General features: G+C 45.6%; 1 protein-coding gene across 2 annotated transcripts in view; it reads left to right on the top strand.

Annotated features, from left to right (window-relative positions):
- LOC311145388 (homeobox protein Meis2-like) overlaps positions 1-20556 on the top strand; it is a 79199-nt gene that overhangs the window by 7661 nt on the left and 50982 nt on the right. For both annotated transcript variants that reach the window (XM_084181611.1, XM_084181610.1), the window contains one exon: positions 6781-6895. In XM_084181611.1, coding sequence (XP_084037737.1) covers positions 6781-6895 — 115 coding nt within the window. The remainder of the gene's footprint in view (positions 1-6780; positions 6896-20556) is intronic.

The raw sequence follows: 20556 nt of genomic DNA, 5'->3' as shown, positions 1-20556 counted from the left end.
ATTTTTCTTTGCTTTGATATGCATTTTTAATATATAGCCCAGGGCTACATCTCATTTGGTGAAAGTTGGGCTTGCTGGAGATGATAAGGCTCTTCACGTTGAAGGAGACAGCCCGTTGAGCTTGTTTTTCCCCCTCTACTCCTTTCCCCTCTCTCTCTAACAAGGTATCATGGTCTGACTTCAGTATTCAACGTTTGTCCAGGGGATAAACTTACATTTTTGACAATTAAGTTTAGGCATTAATTCCGACTGGTTAAGGTAAGGGTTAAGGTTTGGGATAGGGTTAAGGTTAAGGTAAGAGTTAAGGTTTGGGATTGAACCCGCGATCCTCGGAGCCAGAGCACGCAAGCCCACTAGATGGTAATAGGTGCTCACGTTGCCCCTAGTGGACGGTATTGAAGGCATCTCCCGATATCCTGGGGACCTGGACAAACGTTGAATACTGAAGTCGATTTGATGTGACCTGGCTGCTCTCCCTCTCTATCCCCCTCATTTCTCTACCTGACAGTAGACCCTAATAAGTGCTGTGTTATTTACACTTTAACACTGTATTGTCAGAGCTGATTGGATTATACCATTGTCAGATGGGGCCTTTATGGCACTGTTGATTTCTTCTGTTGGATTTCTATGACAATCCCAACCCCCCCCCCCCCCCAAGCACCCATCACTTGTAAAATAAAATAAAAAATTATCATGTTTTGTTACACATGGACAGTGAAAACAAGGGACTGTCTGGATCTTAACAAACGATCGGTGCTGTGGTGTCGTTCGTCAGTCGCTGTGCTCGCATGTCTTTTAATTAATGAAATTACATTTCAGTCTTCTCTGTGCTACATCCAATTAAGGCGCCGAATAGTCTACAATTAATGGTTGCTGAATATGATCTGTTCTAATGAATTTGTTCTTTGTGCCTCCTCGTGTCTATTGTACAGCCTTTTCCCACCAAACTGTACATATTAGCCAAGGTTTTAATTCTCCTCCAACACATGCTATTGACATCATTTTTACGACGTGTGCATAGTTTGTTATGAAGAAATATTGTGAGATTTGAGTTTCTGCCACTCTCAGTTTTTCTCTCAACGCTTGAGGGCTGTTGGTTGTAGTTCCCACAAAGGTTATGTAGGTTATCCTAGCTCTGCACGGCCAGAGAGAAAACACTAGTGTTTACATTTCATTCTCTGGTAAAGGCTTGGGCCGTAAAAACTCATTTATCAGATGGAATGACGATGACAAGGATTCAAACCTATAATATGATATCTTGTACAATGTACAATTACTTTTATTGTTATCATTGGACATGTAATATATGTCCTGTTTCTTTATGTTCCTATGCTTAGCACTACATGCTCCTTGCTCCATAATCATACATTCTGCCTCACTGTGTTAGCCTACGTCTAGCCTCCGGGGCTTCCAGTGCTGTTGAACCATGGAATTTCTCCATTTTGGAAGGTGTTCTAATTTAAGTAGCACTAGCTCTCGCTGACCGAACTGTCTTTGTTTGGATCCCCCATCAAAATAATGTGTCATTGAGTGGCCTGACTGCACTGTTCCAGACAATTGTTTTGTGATGGTAGGATGTCTGGGCCTACATTTCCTATTTGATTTGTATTCAGATGCAGGGGCCTGTTGGCAGGCATGTCTAATCACTATGGGTAGTAGGGAGAGAGAGAGACTAACTTGTTGCAGTCCCCCACACACTCCCTACCCACCCGTCCCTCCCTCCTAGCTCCATGCAATGGACGCCGATGCAACCTACAACTGAGCTAAAACATGTTTCTGAAGCTGTAGTTCTATGATCGTATTAATAGGAAAGGTGTAAGATTATTTGCATTTTACACCTATTGCACCATGCATATTCCAAATAACTACTGCTCAGTGGTGTGTATTCGCAATACCTTTTCTTGTTGTTTCATCATTTGAAATATTTGAGTTGTACTCTAAGATGTTGTCATGTGTAGTGTAGATTTATTTTTGAATAAATCAGTTGTGAAACTGATGAGTAATGTTCTCATGTTTGTATGAGTCAATGTCGTAAATCACATAGCGTTCAATGGTGTGGAATCACGTTTTTATCTGTGCATTCTGATAGAATGATTGCACATGTAATGTGCCATTCAGTGCAATGAATGAGACTTATTTCGCCCAGAAGTAAATTCCCCACCATACACTCAGGCAGTCACCCAGGCCTGTCTCTTAAAACACGCAACAGTGAATTATTAGATACTTAATTAATGTTTCCTTTTTATTCTCTGAGGATAATTGTAGGTGTTGTGAAATGCTCAGTTGTTTAGTAGAAGAGCACCTTCACTTTTAACATCTTTTTTTGGCTTGTCTCTATAATTACGTGTTAAATTCGACCAAAATGTGCGAGGACTTTAACTGCTTATGAGGGGTGGTAAGATGCGTCTTGAAATGTCAGCCGGCTATGATTAATGATGCTGTATGTTTCTAGTGTGTCAGCAATATGGGACATGTTCAGTAGAGGAGCCTCCCAGGCCAAGCCGTTGCAGGCTGTGGTGTTAGAGTCTACACTGTACACCAGTGTAGTCCCCTGAATCACTCTGCATTCTACTCTTTTTCAGCCCCCCTCCCAACAAAATTCAATGACAGTGCTAAATCAATTTTATTTGACATTCCAAGGGATGTACAAAAAAAAAAAGCTGGTGAAATTGCTGCGATGGGCATGGCAGGTGTGTGTGTGTAAATGAGAAATGGAAGACAACAGGAGTGGAGGAGTGAGTTGTTCTCCTGTGGCCTTGATGCACTACAAGGCTCTCCTCCATATTGTCTCCTGCTTTTATATTAATTACAACTTGCATTATCAGCTGTGAGACGCTAACCCCAGCAAATAGAAAAGTCAGCTCCGGGAGACCAGGCTTGCCTTGTATCTTATTTTCCATCTACTCTATCTATTGTGCTGCCTGTCTGCCTGTCTGTCTGCCTGTCTGCCTGTCTGCCTGTCTGCCTGTCTGCCTGTCTGCCTGTCTGTCTGTCTGTCTGTCTGTCTGTCTGTCTGTCTGTCTGTCTGCCTGTCTGCTTGTCTGCCTGTCTGCCTGCCTGTCTGTCTGCCTGTCTGCCTGTCTGCCTGTCTGCCTGTCTGCCTGTCTGCCTGTCTGCCTGTCTGCCTGTCTGTCTGCCTGTCTGCCTGCGCTGTGTGTTGTGTTGTGTTTGCTCGTTGCTGCTCTCGTCTCTCCTCCTGGTAACAGTGCTCTTCAACACAATTAGAGAAGAGCATGGAGTGAACCTTGTTTTAACTCGTAATTATGCCAAGCTACAGGGAGTAGTCACATGACGTGGTGCTACGGGCTTTTCTTTTTTTTCATCTTCTGTTTTTTTATAGCGCTCTTGGTTTTTAGATTGATGAAGGAAGACCCTTTTCGGTGACGTAGGTTTTTTTCCTAGCTTGTTTGAAGTTTATTGTACTCAAACACCCTTCATAGCTCAGAAAGGTTAACCTTGTTGAGTGTGGAAAGTTAATGCCGGTGTTGTGATATTTATTGTTATGTTGTGCGAGAGTGGTTATTGAAGAGAGGTGAGCGACAGATATGCACACTGAGGCGTCTGTTTGACAAAATGAAAACATCAGCATATGTTTGGCCCTACATAATAATCCTACTGTTGTTTGGTCTTTGCTTATGTTACAGTGACCAACTGGGCTTAGTTTAGTCCAGGCCTAGATCCCTGGCCAAGCTTCCATTTACTGTAATTCTGGCTAGTAATTCACTACCAAATATCACTCCCTTTAACACCATTAGCTAAGGTGTCTCTGAATTTAATTTAGTACCAGAGCCATTAAAAATGACACATTACTGTGCAATGATAGCTAAATGAAGTCCTATCGATTCAGCCGTTGCATTAAATCCATGTGGTGCCCTGGCCTAGCTGGCCATCAGATCAGAAGCTGTCCTGGCTGGCTGCAGTGTTGTGGATGTGATGAGAGAAAGAGAAAGAAAGAGAGAGAGCGAGCGAGAGAGACAGAGAGAGAGAGTTAGTTAGTTAGTTAGTTAGTTAGTGTACTGTACTGTATTGTAGCTTTCTAGGCCAGTCTGGCCGGCAATGGGTGTTTCAGTGTCAGGAAATGGAACCCAGTCATTTTCTTTCCTTAGAACAGCAAGAGCCCATTCGGAGTCAATGGAGCCTGGCTCTGGCTAAATATATCATACACTGCCTGGGATTCTTGACACCTTTTTCCCTCTCTCTCTCATTCAATTTCTCTCTCTCTCTCTCTCTCTCTCTCTCTCTCTCTCTCTCTCTCTCTCTCTCTCTCTCTCTCTCTCTCTCTCTCTCGCTCTCGCTCTCGCTCTCTCTCTCTCTCTCTCTCTCTCTCTCTCTCTCTCTTTCTCTTTCTCTTTCTCTTTCTCTCTCACTCTCGCAATCGCTCTACCCTTCATTTTTTATGACATTCGCTTGTGAGACTTAAACGAAGAGTTATGAGATGGCTAACATTAGTGATGTTACTCTCTATGTAAAAAATATACAGATAATTGTAAACGAAGGCTCTTGGACGCATCAAAGCCCATCTCAGCCCATGTGTATCTGATCAATAGCCCAGGTAAGCAGCACATCCCAATCATCCATCCCCTCTTAATTAAGTAGGGACGTTTTTCTTTTCCACACCCTTGTTCAGAAGGGCTAAAACCCACGCGGGGGCTATCGTTCGGCCTGCCTTATTACTCCCACCTCCTCTCCTCTTCTGGGTAATTCTCCCAGCTCTTTATCTGATTGCCATCCGGTGAACAGCTGACACAGAGAGGGGTTGGAGTGGAGCGCTGTGGCTGAAGGGCCTGTGTCTGTCTGCTGTTTTCCGCTTCGCTCTAAGCTGTTTGAGAACACAGCCTTCCTCCCTGAAAACGTACCAGATAAAAGGAGGGCTGCTGAGATGAGCTGCTCATAGGCACAGCTGGAGCAGCAGCACATAAGGATCAGGCACCCAAGGGAACCAGCGAGCCAGTCAGCTAACCGCTCTGTGCTGCTGTCTCATAGCCTCTCCCCGTGAACTCCTCTCCAGGCCCTCTCCTGTCTGTCCTCCCCAGAACAGCTCACTCAAACTGGGACAGCCTCACGAGCAGGCGAAAGTTCAGCAGGAACGCTACTGAGCTGAGGCAGAATGGTAAAAAACGGGCTCTTTTGAAATATTTCTGTGCCGTGTATCCCCCCCCCCCTTTTCATATATGTATGTGTGTTTGTGTGTTTGAGACTGAAAAAAAGCAAGCGGGGAGAAGTGGGCTGAGGTTTGTGGGAAGCCTTGGTGCAGGCCTGTGTTTGTTTGGCTTGGGCTCCTTTCAAGGGGCCGCTTTTCCAGGCCCCCAGACAACATTGGGCCAATATTCGCCAACATTTTGTCATCGTGTTCAGGTGACAAATTAAATTGGAATAGGCTAGCCTGTGTATTTGTGTGTGTGTGTGTGTGACTCATGCGTCTGTTTGTGCTGTGTGTGTACAGGGGTGTCTCACAGTCTGTCTCTCTGTGGTGTGAATGGCAGAGGAAATTCCCCCTTTAGCCTGCCTTCGTGTGGCACTGTTAAAGCCTTTCCTGTACAGTACTGTAGAATTCCTGTTTCCCGGTTCAGACCTGCAGGGACCTGGGAATGACCAGGAAAGAGAGGAGGAGAGAAAAGAAGGAGCGAGAGGAAGGAGAGAGAGGAAGGAGAGAGAGGAAGGAGAGAGAGGAAAGAGAGAGAGGAAGGAGAGAAAAGAAGGAGCGAGAGGAAGGAGAGAGAGGAAGGAGAGAGAGGAAGGAGAGAGAGGAAGGAGAGAGAGGAAAGAGAGAGCGGAAGGAGAGAAAAGAAGGAGCGAGAGGAAGGAGAGAGAGGAAGGAGAGAGAGGAAGGAGAGAGAGGAAAGAGAGAGAGGAAAGAGAGAAAAGAAGGAGCGAGAGGAAGGAGAGAGAGGAAGGAGAGAGAGGAAGGAGAGAAAAGAAGGAGAGAGAGGAAGGAGAGAGAGGAAAGAGAGAAAAGAAGGAGAGAGAGGAAGGAGAGAGAGGAAGGAGAAACTCTACTTATGAGCTCTACATTTTTTTGTAAAAACTATTACTGCACCACTATTTGAGCCAGTTTGCTCTGTAGGAGTGCTCTGTACTTTCTCTAAATGTGTGTGTGTTAATGTGCGGGTGTGTATGTCTCTCTCTGTGTGTAGGGGCGTGTGTGTGCATTTTTGGCAGATTAGAGGGAGAATCACTGTCATATCTTATTTTCATTTCTGACAGTGCTAATGATGAATAGCTCTTGTGGTGTATTTAGACTTCTTACCTCGATATTTCTCACTAGACACGGAAGTCTCAATTGGTTACGGTATAAACGAACTCAACAGGGCCTGGCCATATGTGTTTAGACAATTCTTCAGCGAGCGCCCTGCCTGCAACGTTCAAAATCAGACGGCACATTAACCGTCGTCGCTGTGTTGTGCGCTCTTATGTATTAATGAAACTGTTTGATTGCAGAGTTTAGACTTTAGTGCTTGACGGTTTAATGCGCTAGGCTTTTTTCTTTTGGCCTTTGATTGTAGTGGCATTGTTGATTGTGTGCTAGGGGCAAAATGAGTGGAACTCTTTGCTTGCCCAGGAAATGTAAGCAGTCCAAGAGATCCTCACTGCACTGTAGACTCTTACAGATGTCACTCTCACGTTTCCAACATACTCATGTGATCTCCCTCTCTCTCTTTCTCTCTCTCTCTTTTTCCCTTTCTCTCCACGCTCTCCGCTCCTGGTTTGCGGTTTGGATGGGGAATGCGGACGGATGGATCCTTCTCTCTTTCTCTCTCTCTTTTTGTAAAACCCATGCAGAACCCAGCTTCCTGGAGAGACCACGATGACGCCACCTCCACACACTCGGCCGGCACGCCAGGGCCCTCCAGCGGGGGCCACGCTTCACAGAGCGGCGACAACAGCAGCGAACTAGGTGAGCCAGCACACCCCCCCCCCCCCCCCCCCCCCCCCCCCCCCCCCCCCACACACACACACACATAGAGGCATGCACATGCACACACACTCATACAAGCACACATGCAACATAATATTTTAAACACTTGCCAACACACTACTTTTGGAGACGATCGAATTTACACTTACTGCTCATTAGAAATAGTGTCAAAGTGTCAGTATTCTCTCACTTGCACACACACACACACACACACACACACACACACACACACACACACACACACACACACACACACACACACACACACACACACACACACACGTTATACACAGAGCAGCTTACTAACTGCTGTAGCTATTTAGAGGTAGAGTTGAACAGAGTGCTAAGAAAAGCTGGTGATTAATAGGATATTTCTGCCAGTTCTCACTAGCATTTAAAACATATTAACTTTGCTAGCTCTACAAGCCCATTTACAGCTCAGAACAGCTTGTGCTTTTTATAGTCTGGACTGCCAGCCAGCCTATCATAATGCATTCTTTTAACTACACTCTATTACAGTTATAATGCAAGTCATGTCTGTGAGTCTGCATTTTGGATAGTTAAACTGTTTAGTTTTTCTTGTATTCACATTTGTTGAAGTATTGAAACGAAGACATCAACACAAGGCATCAACACCAAAACAGAACAAACTTAAGTGATCCAACTCTGTTATCTTACTAGTGTCTTTGCTAAGACAACAGTGTTGATTAGCCACTAGCCTTTCCTTTCTTGTACTGCCCTTGTTTTCAGTGTTCTCTGTTGCAGTCAGATCTCCTTTCACTGGCGGCAGTGTGTGTGTGTATGTGTGCACGAGTGTGTGTTATTGTTTGTGTCCGTTTCTGTCCGGGGTTTCCATAGAATTTCATCACACCACACACACACTCTTCTCTCGCTCACAGTATGTCTCCACAAGAGGCCAGACACTTGTCATGTCCAATCACGGCTATCGTTTTGCCGATAGGCAATCAAATGTATCGATGGTGTGTATATGTGTGTGTGTGTGTTCTGTGGTTGTGCTGGTTTAATCATAGAGTCTCTCTGAGTCTGTGGGCCTGTTGGAGTGACTGTGCTGCTGAACCATTACTGACCACAGAGACACTCCTAGAGGTGATCTGTGGTGGTCCCGTGTCAGGACTAGTTGCATTACAGGCAGCTGTCTGGCTGAGCGGAAGGGGCTTGGCGGTGACAGTAACTCCGGCTCACGAGGTGCACTGCGAATTAGCAAGGTGGAAAGTAGCTCTAAGATTTAGCTCAAAGATTTAACCCACATTTAGCCCATTTCTAGAAGCAAGTGTAGGTGCATCTGTCAAAGGGATTTTCGGTTATATTCAGGTTTATTTTATATTCATTGTTTGTCATTCCTGCAAAGCTAGTAGTAGGAGAGACTAAGCGATGCAGAATAGAGGTTTGCACAAAGGGGAGAGGGAGGGAGCAAAGAGAGTAGAGAGAGTAGAGAGAGCAGAGAGAGCAACGAGAGTAGAGAGAGTAGAGAGAGCAGAGAGAGTAGAGAGAGTAGAGAGAGTAGAGAGAGCAGAGAGAGCAGAGTGAGCAGAGAGAGCAGAGAGAGCAGAGAGAGCAGAGAGAGCAGAGAGAGTAGAGAGAGTAGAGAGAGTAGAGAGAGTAGAGAGATTAGAGAGAGCAGAGAGAGCAGAGAGAGTAGAGAGAGCAGAGAGAGCAGAGAGAGTAGAGAGAACAGGGGAGTAGAAAAATGCACTGCCTATTGATTATTTTACACACATAAGTACAAGTGACCTGTAATCCACAGAGCACTTATCGACTGCTCTCTCCACCGGATCCAGTAACAGCTGATCAATATAGCCCAAGACAGTTACCGTACGACGCTGAGCACTATGCCAAGTAGGACCCAGACCAGACCTGGGCCTCCCTGACCCAGACCAAAATAGCCTAAATACTGTACACAGCTCCAGCTCACACCCCTGGGTGAAAAAGCCCCTCAGACACACGGAAAAGATGGAGGAGAGAGAGAAAAAGAGAGTCGACAAGACGAGGAGATGTAAAGAGAAAGAGAAATGTGTAGAAAAAAGAGAGTCAGGAAAATGAGGAGGGAGAGAGAAAATCAAGACAGAGAGAAAAAAAGAGTGTGAATGAGAAAAAAGAAGAGAGAAAGGAAAGAGAGAGGGGGCCGCTGATTTAATGGTCTAATGAGGCCGTTCTCCAGCCAGTTGTTTTGTGTGAGGTTCGCTCTGACCTTTCGCTCCGCTCAGGAGCTCAGCCGCCTCATTTTTCACATTCTTGCAATTACGTTAATGCTTGAAGCTCTCCCTGACTCCCGACTCTGACCCTTCCACTCTGACAGAGCCCCCTCTCCTCTCCTCTCCTCTCCACTCCACGCATGAATAGGCTTCCCATCTCGACCATATTTCCACGTTAGAAAAATACACTCCTTAGTCGGAACACTTAAACCCACAGTGAAAGAGCCAAACGTGTGCCTTACTTCGTTAATGAGGTATTTAACAGGTTAGCCTCTGTTAAAAGGGGTGGAGGTTAGTTGAGGTAAAAAGAAATGGGGAGTGGAGAGGGGTAGAGGGAAAGAAAGAGAGAGAGAGTCAGGGAGGCAGAAGGAAAGACAAGAGCTCCAGTTCAAGCCTTTGGGTTCTGTGAGGGACAAAAAAACAAAAACACAACAGAATCAACCTTTTTCTGCGAACACTTTTAAAAGGTGTGTGGGGCTTAAAAATCTCTCAATTCCTTTTAAAGGAGAAGTCTTAAGGACACCCTTTTGGGTCTTGTGTTTCCCGGCGCGTGTTGAAATGTTCCTGATTATATAAGCCCTACACAAGGGGTCTCTGACCATGGCTGAGTGGATGTGTTGGCGAGTGTGAATTCTCCTCTTGTTTTCCTCCTCATGTTAATGAAGACATCACTTTGACAGTTTAGAGTTCCTGGTAGGAGATGTACATTACAGTATACACCTCACACACCTCTCCTTCCTTACAGAGAGAGAAAGACTGTGTGTGTGTGTGTGTGTGTGTATGTGTGTGTGTGTGTATATGTGTGTGTGTGTGTGTGTGTGTGTGTGTGTGTGTGTGTGTGTGTAGATACAGGCCTCGAGATGGTTGCTCTGAGCAAAATTTATATTCGTAATCTTTCGCTTGTATCTAGGCACTGAGCAGTACTCTGAACCCCTGCCAGAAAACTATTTAACCAGTGAGAAAATATGTGTAGCCCCTCTTACGGAATAATTTATTGTGAAGCAGTAAAACAAGGTGAAGCATGCTCATAGCTGTCAGTAGAGATTGCCAGTTAAGATTTTGACACATTGGAAAGAGGGTTTGGGTACCCCCCACCCACTCTGCCTCATCCTCCACCTCATTCCCTCACACACTTCTTTAAAAACTGAATTTCTTTCCAAAAAACGCAAATATGTATTATCACCTTCAGGGCAAATTCTGCACTTTCCCTTACTGACTGTGAGCAGAACTCCCAGTGTTCTAGCTTGATAAACAGCACTGGTGCATGGGAGAAGTTTCAATAGGCTTCCTTAGAGATTGCAGCTCAGTGCTCTCCACCATCAGACTATCAGCGTTGGCTCGGCTTACAGTTCTTTTGATTAGCAGCTCTTTTGATTTCTTCTGAGCTTATCTTGAGATATCAGAAACATCAATGAAGTAGTAGTAAGTCAAATCTGATGTCAGTGGTTGTTGAAAAACAGGAGTTATTTCCAAGAAGGTGGCCATTATCAGTTTACAACACCCAAAGTGTGTTTGAGCTGGAAAGGGATGAAGCATACTCCACTTCATGTCCATGCCAAACATTGTGCAGTCAGATACACTCACAGACTCACTCATCTACAGTAAATCCTCACTACTGATACAACTTCAAGGTAGGGAACTCTCTCTCTCCCCTCTTCCACCCCCCCCCCCCCCCCCCCCCTCTAGTCCGCTCCTGTAATTATTAGCTATGCATGAAAACCAAATCCATTTTGACATCTTGAGTGGTGAGCAAAAGGCCTCTCCACTCTATTACCCCCCTTTTACTACCAAAAGGCCCAGCAAAAAAAAAAAAAAGATAAAACGTTTTGTACATTTTTTCAGCAATTGAACAATCCCCCATGTTCTGCAGAAACACAGACTCCCCAGAGAGGTGCAGAGAGAGAAATAGTGAGGTTGAGGGAGAGAAAGAGAGAGTGCCTTGGTGGTGGTGTGGTGTGTGTTTTCAGTGTGTGTTGCAGTGTGTGCAGCTCTCCCACCCCTGGCCAGGGGCCCCTCTAGGCAGGGTCATTGTGGTTGAGCTCACTAGAGGGGGGTCTTTCCTGGTGGGGACAGGACTCCCTGGCCAAACCCAAAAAGCCCCAGCTAGCACAGCGCGAACAAGGCCTGCTGAATCTGGCAGTTTCCGGACCTTTGGCTTATTTTTCTCTTTTTTCAAGGCCCGGGTACAGCTTTTCTGTGTGCTTGAATGAGCTCCCCAAAAAAGTAAGGGAAGAAAAAGAGAGGAGGAGAGAAAAAAATCATGAAACCACAACAGAAAGGAAGCCAGGGACTCAGCTAAAACGCAAGATGGAAGCCTTGTTGCATATTTGTGGCTGCTGTTCCTGCCCCAGAGTGAAATAGCTGGCTGTCTCTGGGTGCCTGTTCGAATTTAATTTAGAGTAGTAATTAAAGCTGAATACTGGCCCATAAACAACAGATAAACAATAAAGCAGATCCTGGACCTGCTGTTTCATTGCCGTCACTCCCAGCTGTTGGAGGACTGATCATTTTTACACAGTGCCCCTACCTCACCACAACACACCACCACAGCAACAAGGGTGTGTGTGGGTGTGCATGTGTGTGTCCCTCTTCCCTCTTCTTTCAAATCAAAACAGAGAGCAGAGAGAGAAAGAATAAAGAAGGATAGAGCAGAAGAGAGAGAGAGCTAGAAAGTGGATGAAGTGAGGGCAGCCAGGGTGAAAGGTTTAGGAAGAGGAGCCTGCCCTCAGTAGATTGCTTACAAAACCACTTAAATGGCAACAATGATCGCATTAACAATAAATTAAGAGCTATCATGATGTGCCTGGTGTGCTTTCCGCCTGTGGCTTTTACTGGCATTTGGGCCATCAATCACTGTGCCCACACACCTTAGTGACACCCTAGCCAAGGCAGGAGACTAACGTTAGATAAACCCAGAGCTTTCCTACACAGGCCTGGCCGTAAAATAGACTTTACTACAATACTTTACTACATGGTATCACTTTCCTAAATGTATAAATTACTACATGAAGAGGTCTCCAAGGTGTTGTTGTACATACACTACTGGTCAAAAGTTTTAGAACACCTACTCATTCAAGGGTTTTTCTTTATTTTTACTATTTTCTACAATTAAATAACACATATGGAATCATGTAGTAACCAAAAAAGTGTTGAACAAATCAAAATATATTTGAGATTTGAGATTCTTCTAATAGCCACCCTTTGCCTTGATGACACCTTTGCACACTCTTGGCATTCTCTCAACCAGCTTCACCTGGAATGCTTTTCCAACAGTCTTGAAGGAGTTCCCACATATGCTGAGCACTTGTTGGCTGCTGATCCTTCACTCTGCGGTCCATCACTCTCATTCTTGGTCAAATAGCCCTTACACAGCCTGGAGGTGTGTTGGGTCATTGTCCTGTTGAAAAACAAATTATAGTCCCACTAAGCCCAAACCAGATGGGATGGCGTATCGATGCAGAATGCTGTGGTAGCCATGCTGGTTAATTGTGCCTTGAATTCTAAATAAATCACAGACAGTGTCACCAGCAAAGCACCCCCACACCATAACACCTCCTCCTCCATGCTTTACGGTGGGAAATACACATGCAGAGATCATCCGTTCACCCACACCGCATCTCACAAAGACACGGCGGTTGGAACCAAAAATCTCCAATAGGGTTATCTTCAATAGACCCCCCCCCCCCCACCTATTTGAAGAATCTCAAATATAAAATATTTGTTTTAACACTTTTTTGGTTACTACATGATTCCATATGTGTTATTTCATAGTTTTGATGTCTTCACTATTATTCTACAATGTAAAAAATAGTAAAAATAAAGAAAAACCCTTGCATGAGTAGGTGTTCTAAAATATTTGACCAGTAGTGTATGTGTTGTAAAGCTCTGTCACTACATGTCCAGGCCATGCTAGTCAGGTGTCTGTGGGGTTGTTGTGAAAGCATTATCAGTGTCACTGGGTTTGTTCGGAAGGGGCAGGGCTATTATTGAAAGCTGATAATAGTTGCTCTGGAGGGGAAGAAAACACAGAACAGAGGGGATACTTTCATGATCCCATTAGCATAGGAGTGACTCAATTATTCATGCCGAGTGCTTAATCTATGGGGAAAAGTATAGTTAATGCACATAGTTTTAAAATGGATCCCTCCCGCTCCCTCAGCTCCCTCCACTCCGCACTGAGGCCAGATTCGTGCTGGATTCAGCATTCACAGGCATTTACGGGAACAGGGCCTCACTCTCTCTCACACACACAGACGAACGTTGGTGTACACACATACACACTCACTCACTCACTCACTCACATGCGCGCTGCTTTGCTCCAAGCTGTTTCAAGGGGCTCAGCTCTCAGGCTCATCCCCCTCTGTCTTTTAGTCTCTCTCTTTCTCTCTCTCTTTCCCTCTCTCACTCACTCCAGCACCACAGACTATCTGGCCCTCTTCCAAAAGGTGATTAAACAGAATGATCAGCTCCCTCTCTTTCTTTCTCCAGTCCTCCCTCCCCTTCCCCCTCTCTCACTGTGTAACATGCTCAAATCTGTGGATTAAGAAAAAAACACACATCAAAAGAAGAAGAAAAAAAGTAGCGTTAATGCCCTCCAGTAAGTCAACCAGAGGACTTCCAATAACGTCATTTTTCACCCCCTCCCTCCCTCCTCCTCTTCCCTGCTTCCCCCTCCAGTTTGCACCCCAAGCACTCTCCTCTTTCTCCCCTCCAATCCTCTCCTCTCTTCCTCTCATCCTTTCCCTTTGGTTCTCAGATGTTCCTCAGTCTCTCTCTCTCTCTCTCTCTCTCTTTCTCTCTGTCTCTCCCTCTCTGGCTGAGGCTAGGTCTCTCTGGTCCATAATCATGAACAGGCCGCCAGCCCAGTTCAGCCTGGCCCGCCCGGCTCTGATCAACCCAAGCCTGGGTCCTCTCTCCCTCTCTTTCTCTCTCTGCAGCAGGAAAGCCACAGTAACTGGGTCAGCCTAATGTGCAAACTAATGTTTGCTGGACATAGGGAAAAAATTACCAAAATTATTCTGACAGCAGCTGAAGAGAATGTATGTTATGCGCCATTAGGGGAAAGCTTTGGGGATACGCTTTTTCCTTTCTTTCTATTTCTTTCTTTCTTTCTTTCTTTCTTTCTTTCTTTCTTTCTTTCTTTCTTTCTTTCTTTCTTTCTTTCTTTCTTTCTTTCTTTCTTTCTTTCTTTCTTTCTTTCTTTCTTTCTGTCTTCTCTTTGAGTAGATGAAGACCAGCTTCTCTGGACGTGAGTTGGGAGTAATTAAAAAACAGAGAGGAAACGACGGGGGAAACAGGAAAGCAATCATGATTGAACTATATGGAACATGATGACTTTTTCACTGTTGTACCTCATGGGCAGGAGAGAGAGAGAAATAGAGTAAGATGTAAATAGAGATATAGAGTAAGTAGGATGTAGAGCAAGGAGAGAGAGAGAGAGAGAAATAGAGTAAGAGAGAGACAGAAGGACAAATAGAGAGAGAGTAACAGGGAGAGAGAAGTAAAGAGAGACATAACAGGAGACATAACACAGAGAGCTTACACTCCTGGTCTCCTAGCTGATTACTCCCGTCACCGTGGCGATGTGGAACACCGTGGTGGGGCCTGATGTAATATGGCTAAAAGGGATTTGAGATCACGCCCCCCAAGGGCACTGCCGTGTCCATTAATGCCTCTGCTTACTCGGTGCTGCTGTATTTTTACAAGGATGACAATGCTGCTCGGCCTCTTTAAAGGGATACTGTTTTCCCAGGAATTTGTGGGTCTTGTTTTAGCAGGCAGTTCGCCCGTGAGGGGGTCAGCCAAGAAGTCACCCTTAAGAGGTGATAATAATCCAATTGCTCTAGTCTCCACCTGATTGGTTTTCCACCCACAGCCTGGTGCTCTGTCTCTCTCTCTCTCTCTCTCTCTCCCTCTCTCTCTCTCCCTCTCTCTGTGTGTGTGTGTGTTTACATGTGAGTGAGGCGGAAAAAGAGAAAAAGAAAGAGAGAGAGAGTCCCAGAGACAGTCAGGTGCCATAGGCAACACCAGGCTATGTCTGGCCTGACCCCGGTCCCCATTCTAGCTGAGAGAGAGGTTAGGGAGGCCACGTCTGTCAAAGGCAAACCTGCGGGGAGACTCCGGTGCCCTGCGTAGCTGCTCATCCAGCCCTGTTTAAGGTGTGCTTATTTGGGATTTAACCCTGACTTCCAGGGTCTCCTCCCTCGCTCCCTTCTTTGTGTTTGACCAATGGGCCTTGCTCTCTTTTACTTTCTCCTTTCTTCTGCCTCCCTTGGCTCTCTAATCCCTCCTATACCCCCCCACCCCACCCCACCCCCGTCTCCTAACCCCACCTCAGAGCTAGAGTCCCACTCAAAAAGCATAGTTGAGGGTAAGTGTATTGCTAGCTAGCTAACTAGCATGTTAGCTATAGCAAGCTAGCTGTGTGGTGTAGTCTAGTGTAAGGGTGGGTTTACCCTGAGTATTTGGGGCTGAGTAGAGCAGCTATACCCTACAGGTAGTAGCTGTAACTACGCAGCCTGCTTCCAAGAGAGTGGGAGGACGATAAAGAGATGATTCGGTTATGATCTGAGTTCTTCTTCCAATTTTACACGCACACATCTTTCACATTTATGCAAATCTTTGGAGGGCATTATAGGAGATAAGCTCATTTTCTAGTCTGATTCCCACTCTGCTATATGCTTTAATGAGTCTTCAAGCAAAGAGGTGCTTGTTTTAGGGTAGAATGGAAGTCCCCATGGTAGTCTACTTACTACACATAGTCAGTGTGTCTTTACCACACTTGATCACTTTTGTTCCTCTATTTTAAGGGACAGGGGGCAGACTGAGGGAGAGATCTGACAGTGCTTTAGTGCCATTAGCTCTGTTTATTGGAAGCCAGCATCGAATAATGTTTTATTACCCCAAGGAGGTATTAAGAGTGTTAGTCAGCAAGGATAATTTCTTATTTACATGCCCCAAGCAGTGTGCAAGCAGCACTCTTAAGGAAGTGAGGGTCTAAATGCGCAACACAACAAATCAACATGCCAAACAAGATGCAACCTTCTTGGCTGGCTTCAGGGCTCAGGGTGAGAAAACGTTCATTATGCATTTACCATAATTCATTTAGAAGGTGATCAATTTCAGAATACAGGGGAGATGTTGGGAAGGGGGTGAGGAAAAACATAATATCAAAAGAGAGAGATAAAAAAAGAAACAAGCTATACAAGTAGAGGGAGGTCTGCTCCTGTATTTTTAAGTGGCTGTTCCAATTACACAGTTTTCCATGTTCTGAGGCGGAACATGCATGTTAAATGCTGCCATATCTTTCCTTCTTTCCAGTGTCTTGCCCCACCCCCCTGAAATGCAGAAGCTTGATTTTGCTTTAATGAAAGCTGTTTGGTTTGGGAATTTACTTCTCTCTGCCATTTTGTTGTGATTAAGTCTACCCAGCGATGCTCTACTTCAAATATTGTCTTTTATGGTTGCTTTTTGTTAGTCTTCTGCCCTGCCTAGTCAAGGGTTTGTGTGTGTGTGTGTGTGTGTGTGTGTGTGTGTGTGTGTGTGTGTGTGTGTGTGTGTGTGTGTGTGTGCATGCACTATGACAGTTGCTGTGTAGTATTTGCATGTTTTTGTCTTTCTCCCCTGGCAACAATGTTTTTAAGAAAGAAACGTTTTTTTAAAGCATCTTTCCGTCCGCCATCAGGCAACGATGACTAATGCCCCATTAGAACAATTGGAGGAAGCTAAGGAAGAGGGGAGGGTTTAAACGAATGAAAGAAAGAAGAAAACATTGCTATCTTGCGATAGCCAGTCCTTTCTTTCAATTTTCTAAAAACAAAAACCCCCACCTTGGAAATAAAAAACGTTATTACAAAAAAATTAAGAAAACAAAGTGAGAGAAAACACATTTAAAATATTTCCTAAGTGAGGAGAAAAAGCTGCATTGTTTGGAATGAATGCTTACTCCCTGGGATGCAGTCCTTAGACAACTGTCTGCAGGAGACATCTGTGAAGCCTGACCTTATGACCCTGGAAAGAATGCTCTTAAAGCGGGGGAACTACCCCTGCCTTTACCCCTTCATGGCCCGAAGGACAGCCCAGCCAGCACCACTGGAGAACAAACTCCACAACTATTAAAAACATACCAACACACAAAAACAAACAAGAAGTGTTACAAAAAAAAAGAACAGAGATAGAGAGATGAAAATAAGACTGAAGGGGCCCAGGCATGGGCCAAGGAGGAGAGAATGAGAGAGAGAAAGAGAGAGAGCAGAGCGTAGGTCTTGGTCTGGATTCTGCCCCACAGGCCTCGCTGCCTGTTCCTCCCCTGGCCCCCCATGAGATCGTTTTCATCCTTTATAAGTCAAAAGGAAGCCCAGTTGAAAATGAAAGGTTACGCAAGCCAACCAGCATCGAGGCCCTTGGTACAAAGACAGAGAGAGAGAGAGAGAGAGAGAGAGAGAGAGAGAGAGAGAGGAGAGAAGCTCTCTGCTGCAAGGGTCCTGCTGCTATTCAAAGCACCTGCCATTGTGTGGGCGCCCATCCAGGGTCCATTGTTGGGCAGAAATTAGTCGTGCTCTCCTTGGCTTCCTTTGGCTCCTGAGGCTTGCGGCCCTCAGACCTCCTTGTTGTTTTCACCACCACAGATACGTGCTTGGATGGATGCGCTGCCCCGGCTACCATCACCACTGGCTGTGGGCTTTTGCCCTTTCTCCTTCTCTCTTTTTCTCTTTCCCACATTCACTCTCTTCTTCACTTCTCTTTCTCACATCTCTCAGCATTTGGAAGTTCAATCCTAATTCACCCTTATCCAGCTTGGCCTGAGCACCTCCTCTATCTCCAGTTTTCTTTCTGACTCCCTCCCTCCCTCCCTCCCACACCCCTACTCTCTCTCTCTTTCTCTCTCCCTTCCTTTATCTCTCTCAAGTGCTGTATATGCTTATTGTTTCAGGAGGGGAGCACCCTCATTACCCATGGTTAGATTTTAAGGGCCTTTCTCTTTGATTTTGGCCTCCTGGGGTGTGAGTGCTGTGATGGTGATGAGCTGTGGGCTGCCCGTGCTCCAAGGGCTCCCCAGCCGGTGTCTCAGTGAGTGGGCTTGGGGGTACTGTTGGGCAGGTACCGCACCGCGGCTGCTCCTGCTACAGAAACACTCTGTGGTGCTACCGCTGGTGGAGGGGGTGGATGCGAGTGGAAAATTGAAGAGTCAATAATGAAGCCATACAAAACAGAAGAGCAGAAACAAAGGGAGAAGAGACGGCATCCAGCCTTCAAACGCTGAAAGGCAAGGAGCACAGCTAATTAATAGCATCACAGGATAAGTGTTTTTTTGTTGTTCTCCACAGAGCTGGAACTTTAAGGCTGCATATTAACTTGTAGGGCGTCGCGATTACAAGCTCAAAGAGGAGTCAGCCGCATCCCGTTGATAGCTGGCTTTTTTGGGAGGTTATGATGTTTTGTTGGCAATGGGACATTTTGTATTATAATGTTCAGAATTTTTTTGTCAGAGTACCAGCAACAACAGAATTGGATTATGGTTGGTTGGACATTGTTTCTCACCTGCTACCCCCAGTTCACAACAGACTCAGCAAACTAGGGTGTGTCTGTATTTTAGACAGGCTTGTTTCAGCCACCTAATTAGAAATAAAAAAATGTGCCAGGAATGCGATGGAATACTCATTTGGGCAGGTCAACGAAACAGAGTGGCAGTAATTTCAACCCTGGGCCTTAAAACGTTCACCTAACCTCAACTTGCCATGGCAATATCTACTGCCAACAACTGTCAAGCCCCTAAAATCAAAACTGGTGGCAGGACTGGGTTATAATGAAATGACCTGCTGAATTTTTGTATATTTATATATTTTTTTATATTGAAAAGTACCTTGTCTAAGCACTATGCTGTCTGAATGGGGACACTGAGAGGATTGTGGGGACTCTGAGCATTGTGGGTGCACTGATGTGGGTCTTAATGAGGACTCTTTAAGGTTCCCACAAGGCAGGTACATTATATAGGATCAGGTTATTTTGGCTACACTACTGCTAGCGTGTGAACATTGTGAGGACATCGGTCGTCCTCTTGGGAAACCCCAAGGCCTGTAGAAATCTTCACCTCTATAGAACCAGAACATGAAGACTCCTATGTCCCCGTATCCCACCCCTCTTCTCCTTAAATTAGAATACATGTGTTGTGTGGCCCAGTGGAGGACACCAGGTGCTGGTTGTTGCCTTGTAAAGGAGCCGCTAGGTGAGGGGTCCTGACAAGACAGAAGTGGCTCCCTCTCTTGTACAGCAGTATCTGATTTCTCTGCTAGTTGGCTCCCCTGAGAAAAAAATCCTGTACTGTATGTCTGTTGATCAGCCACTCACTACTCACTCATTCACAGCTGTATGGAAAATCGGGGGATGAAAAGAATGAAAGAGTAGCTGTCTGAAAGACATGCTCCTCTTCTGTGTGCTGTTATGCCATGTAAGAGAAGGACAATAGTGATACAGTGGGGAAAACATGAGGGAATGTACCACACAACTATCTGGTGAGTGTGTGTGCATCAGTGTGTATGCATATGCTTGTGTGTAGTGGTGGAGATATCATATACCGGTGCTTGCTGTACGCTCGTCTGTGTGTGTGTGTTGGCAGCATACAAAAGGCCCTGTACAGAAGCTAGTCGGCAAGAGGAGAGACAAAAGCAGCAATCATCTAACAGAGCTCCTCACAGGCCTGACTAATATATGAGGGCAAACTGTACTGCCGAGAGAGAGAGCGAGAGAGAGAGAGGGAGAGAGAGAGAGAGGGGAGAGAGAGAGAGAGAGGATAGGGAGAGAGGAGGGAGAGAGAGAAACAGAAAGAGAGGAGAGAGAGACAGAGGGAGAGCGAGAGAGAGAGAGAGAGAGAGAGAGAGAGAGAGAGAGAGAGAGAGAGAGAGAGAGAGAGAGAGAGAGAGAGAGAGAGAGATTGAGGGAGGGAGAGTCAGGTGGAGGAGGGAGGAAGTTTTCATTGACTCTCCTGAGCAGGCCAAGCCAAGGCCCAGGGGGGGATTCCTCTCAGTTTGAACTTTATCAGGGGCTACGCTTAATCAATACGCTATTGGAAAAAGAATTAATTACTAAAGCAGAATAAAACAGCTGCATTTTAAACCGAGGATTCATCAATTCAGTAATCTCTTGGTTACAGCTCAGGTGCCAGGAGGATCATTCCGACTCCATGTAATGAGGAACTGTGGGAGTTGGAGTTTCCCCTCAATCCCGCCTCCTCCAATCTCCCCACTCCACTCTTCCTACCCCTCCACCCCTGTCCAACTGGTGAGGAATTCACAATCACCTTCCTCTTCAGCTGTTTGTCATCCACCTAGCTAGCTAGCTACCCTTCCTCTCTCCCACTATATCCCCTTCGCCCATCCTCCATCCCCTATGCCAAGCTCTATCTGTCCCCTCCACCCCTCTCCCCTCCAA

The sequence above is a fragment of the Coregonus lavaretus genome (assembly GCF_964263955.1).
Source record: "Coregonus lavaretus genome assembly, chromosome: 18".
Lineage (NCBI taxonomy): Eukaryota > Metazoa > Chordata > Actinopteri > Salmoniformes > Salmonidae > Coregonus > Coregonus lavaretus.
Note: the sequence above shows the minus strand (reverse complement) of the source record. Positions and strands in the feature narration are given on the sequence as shown.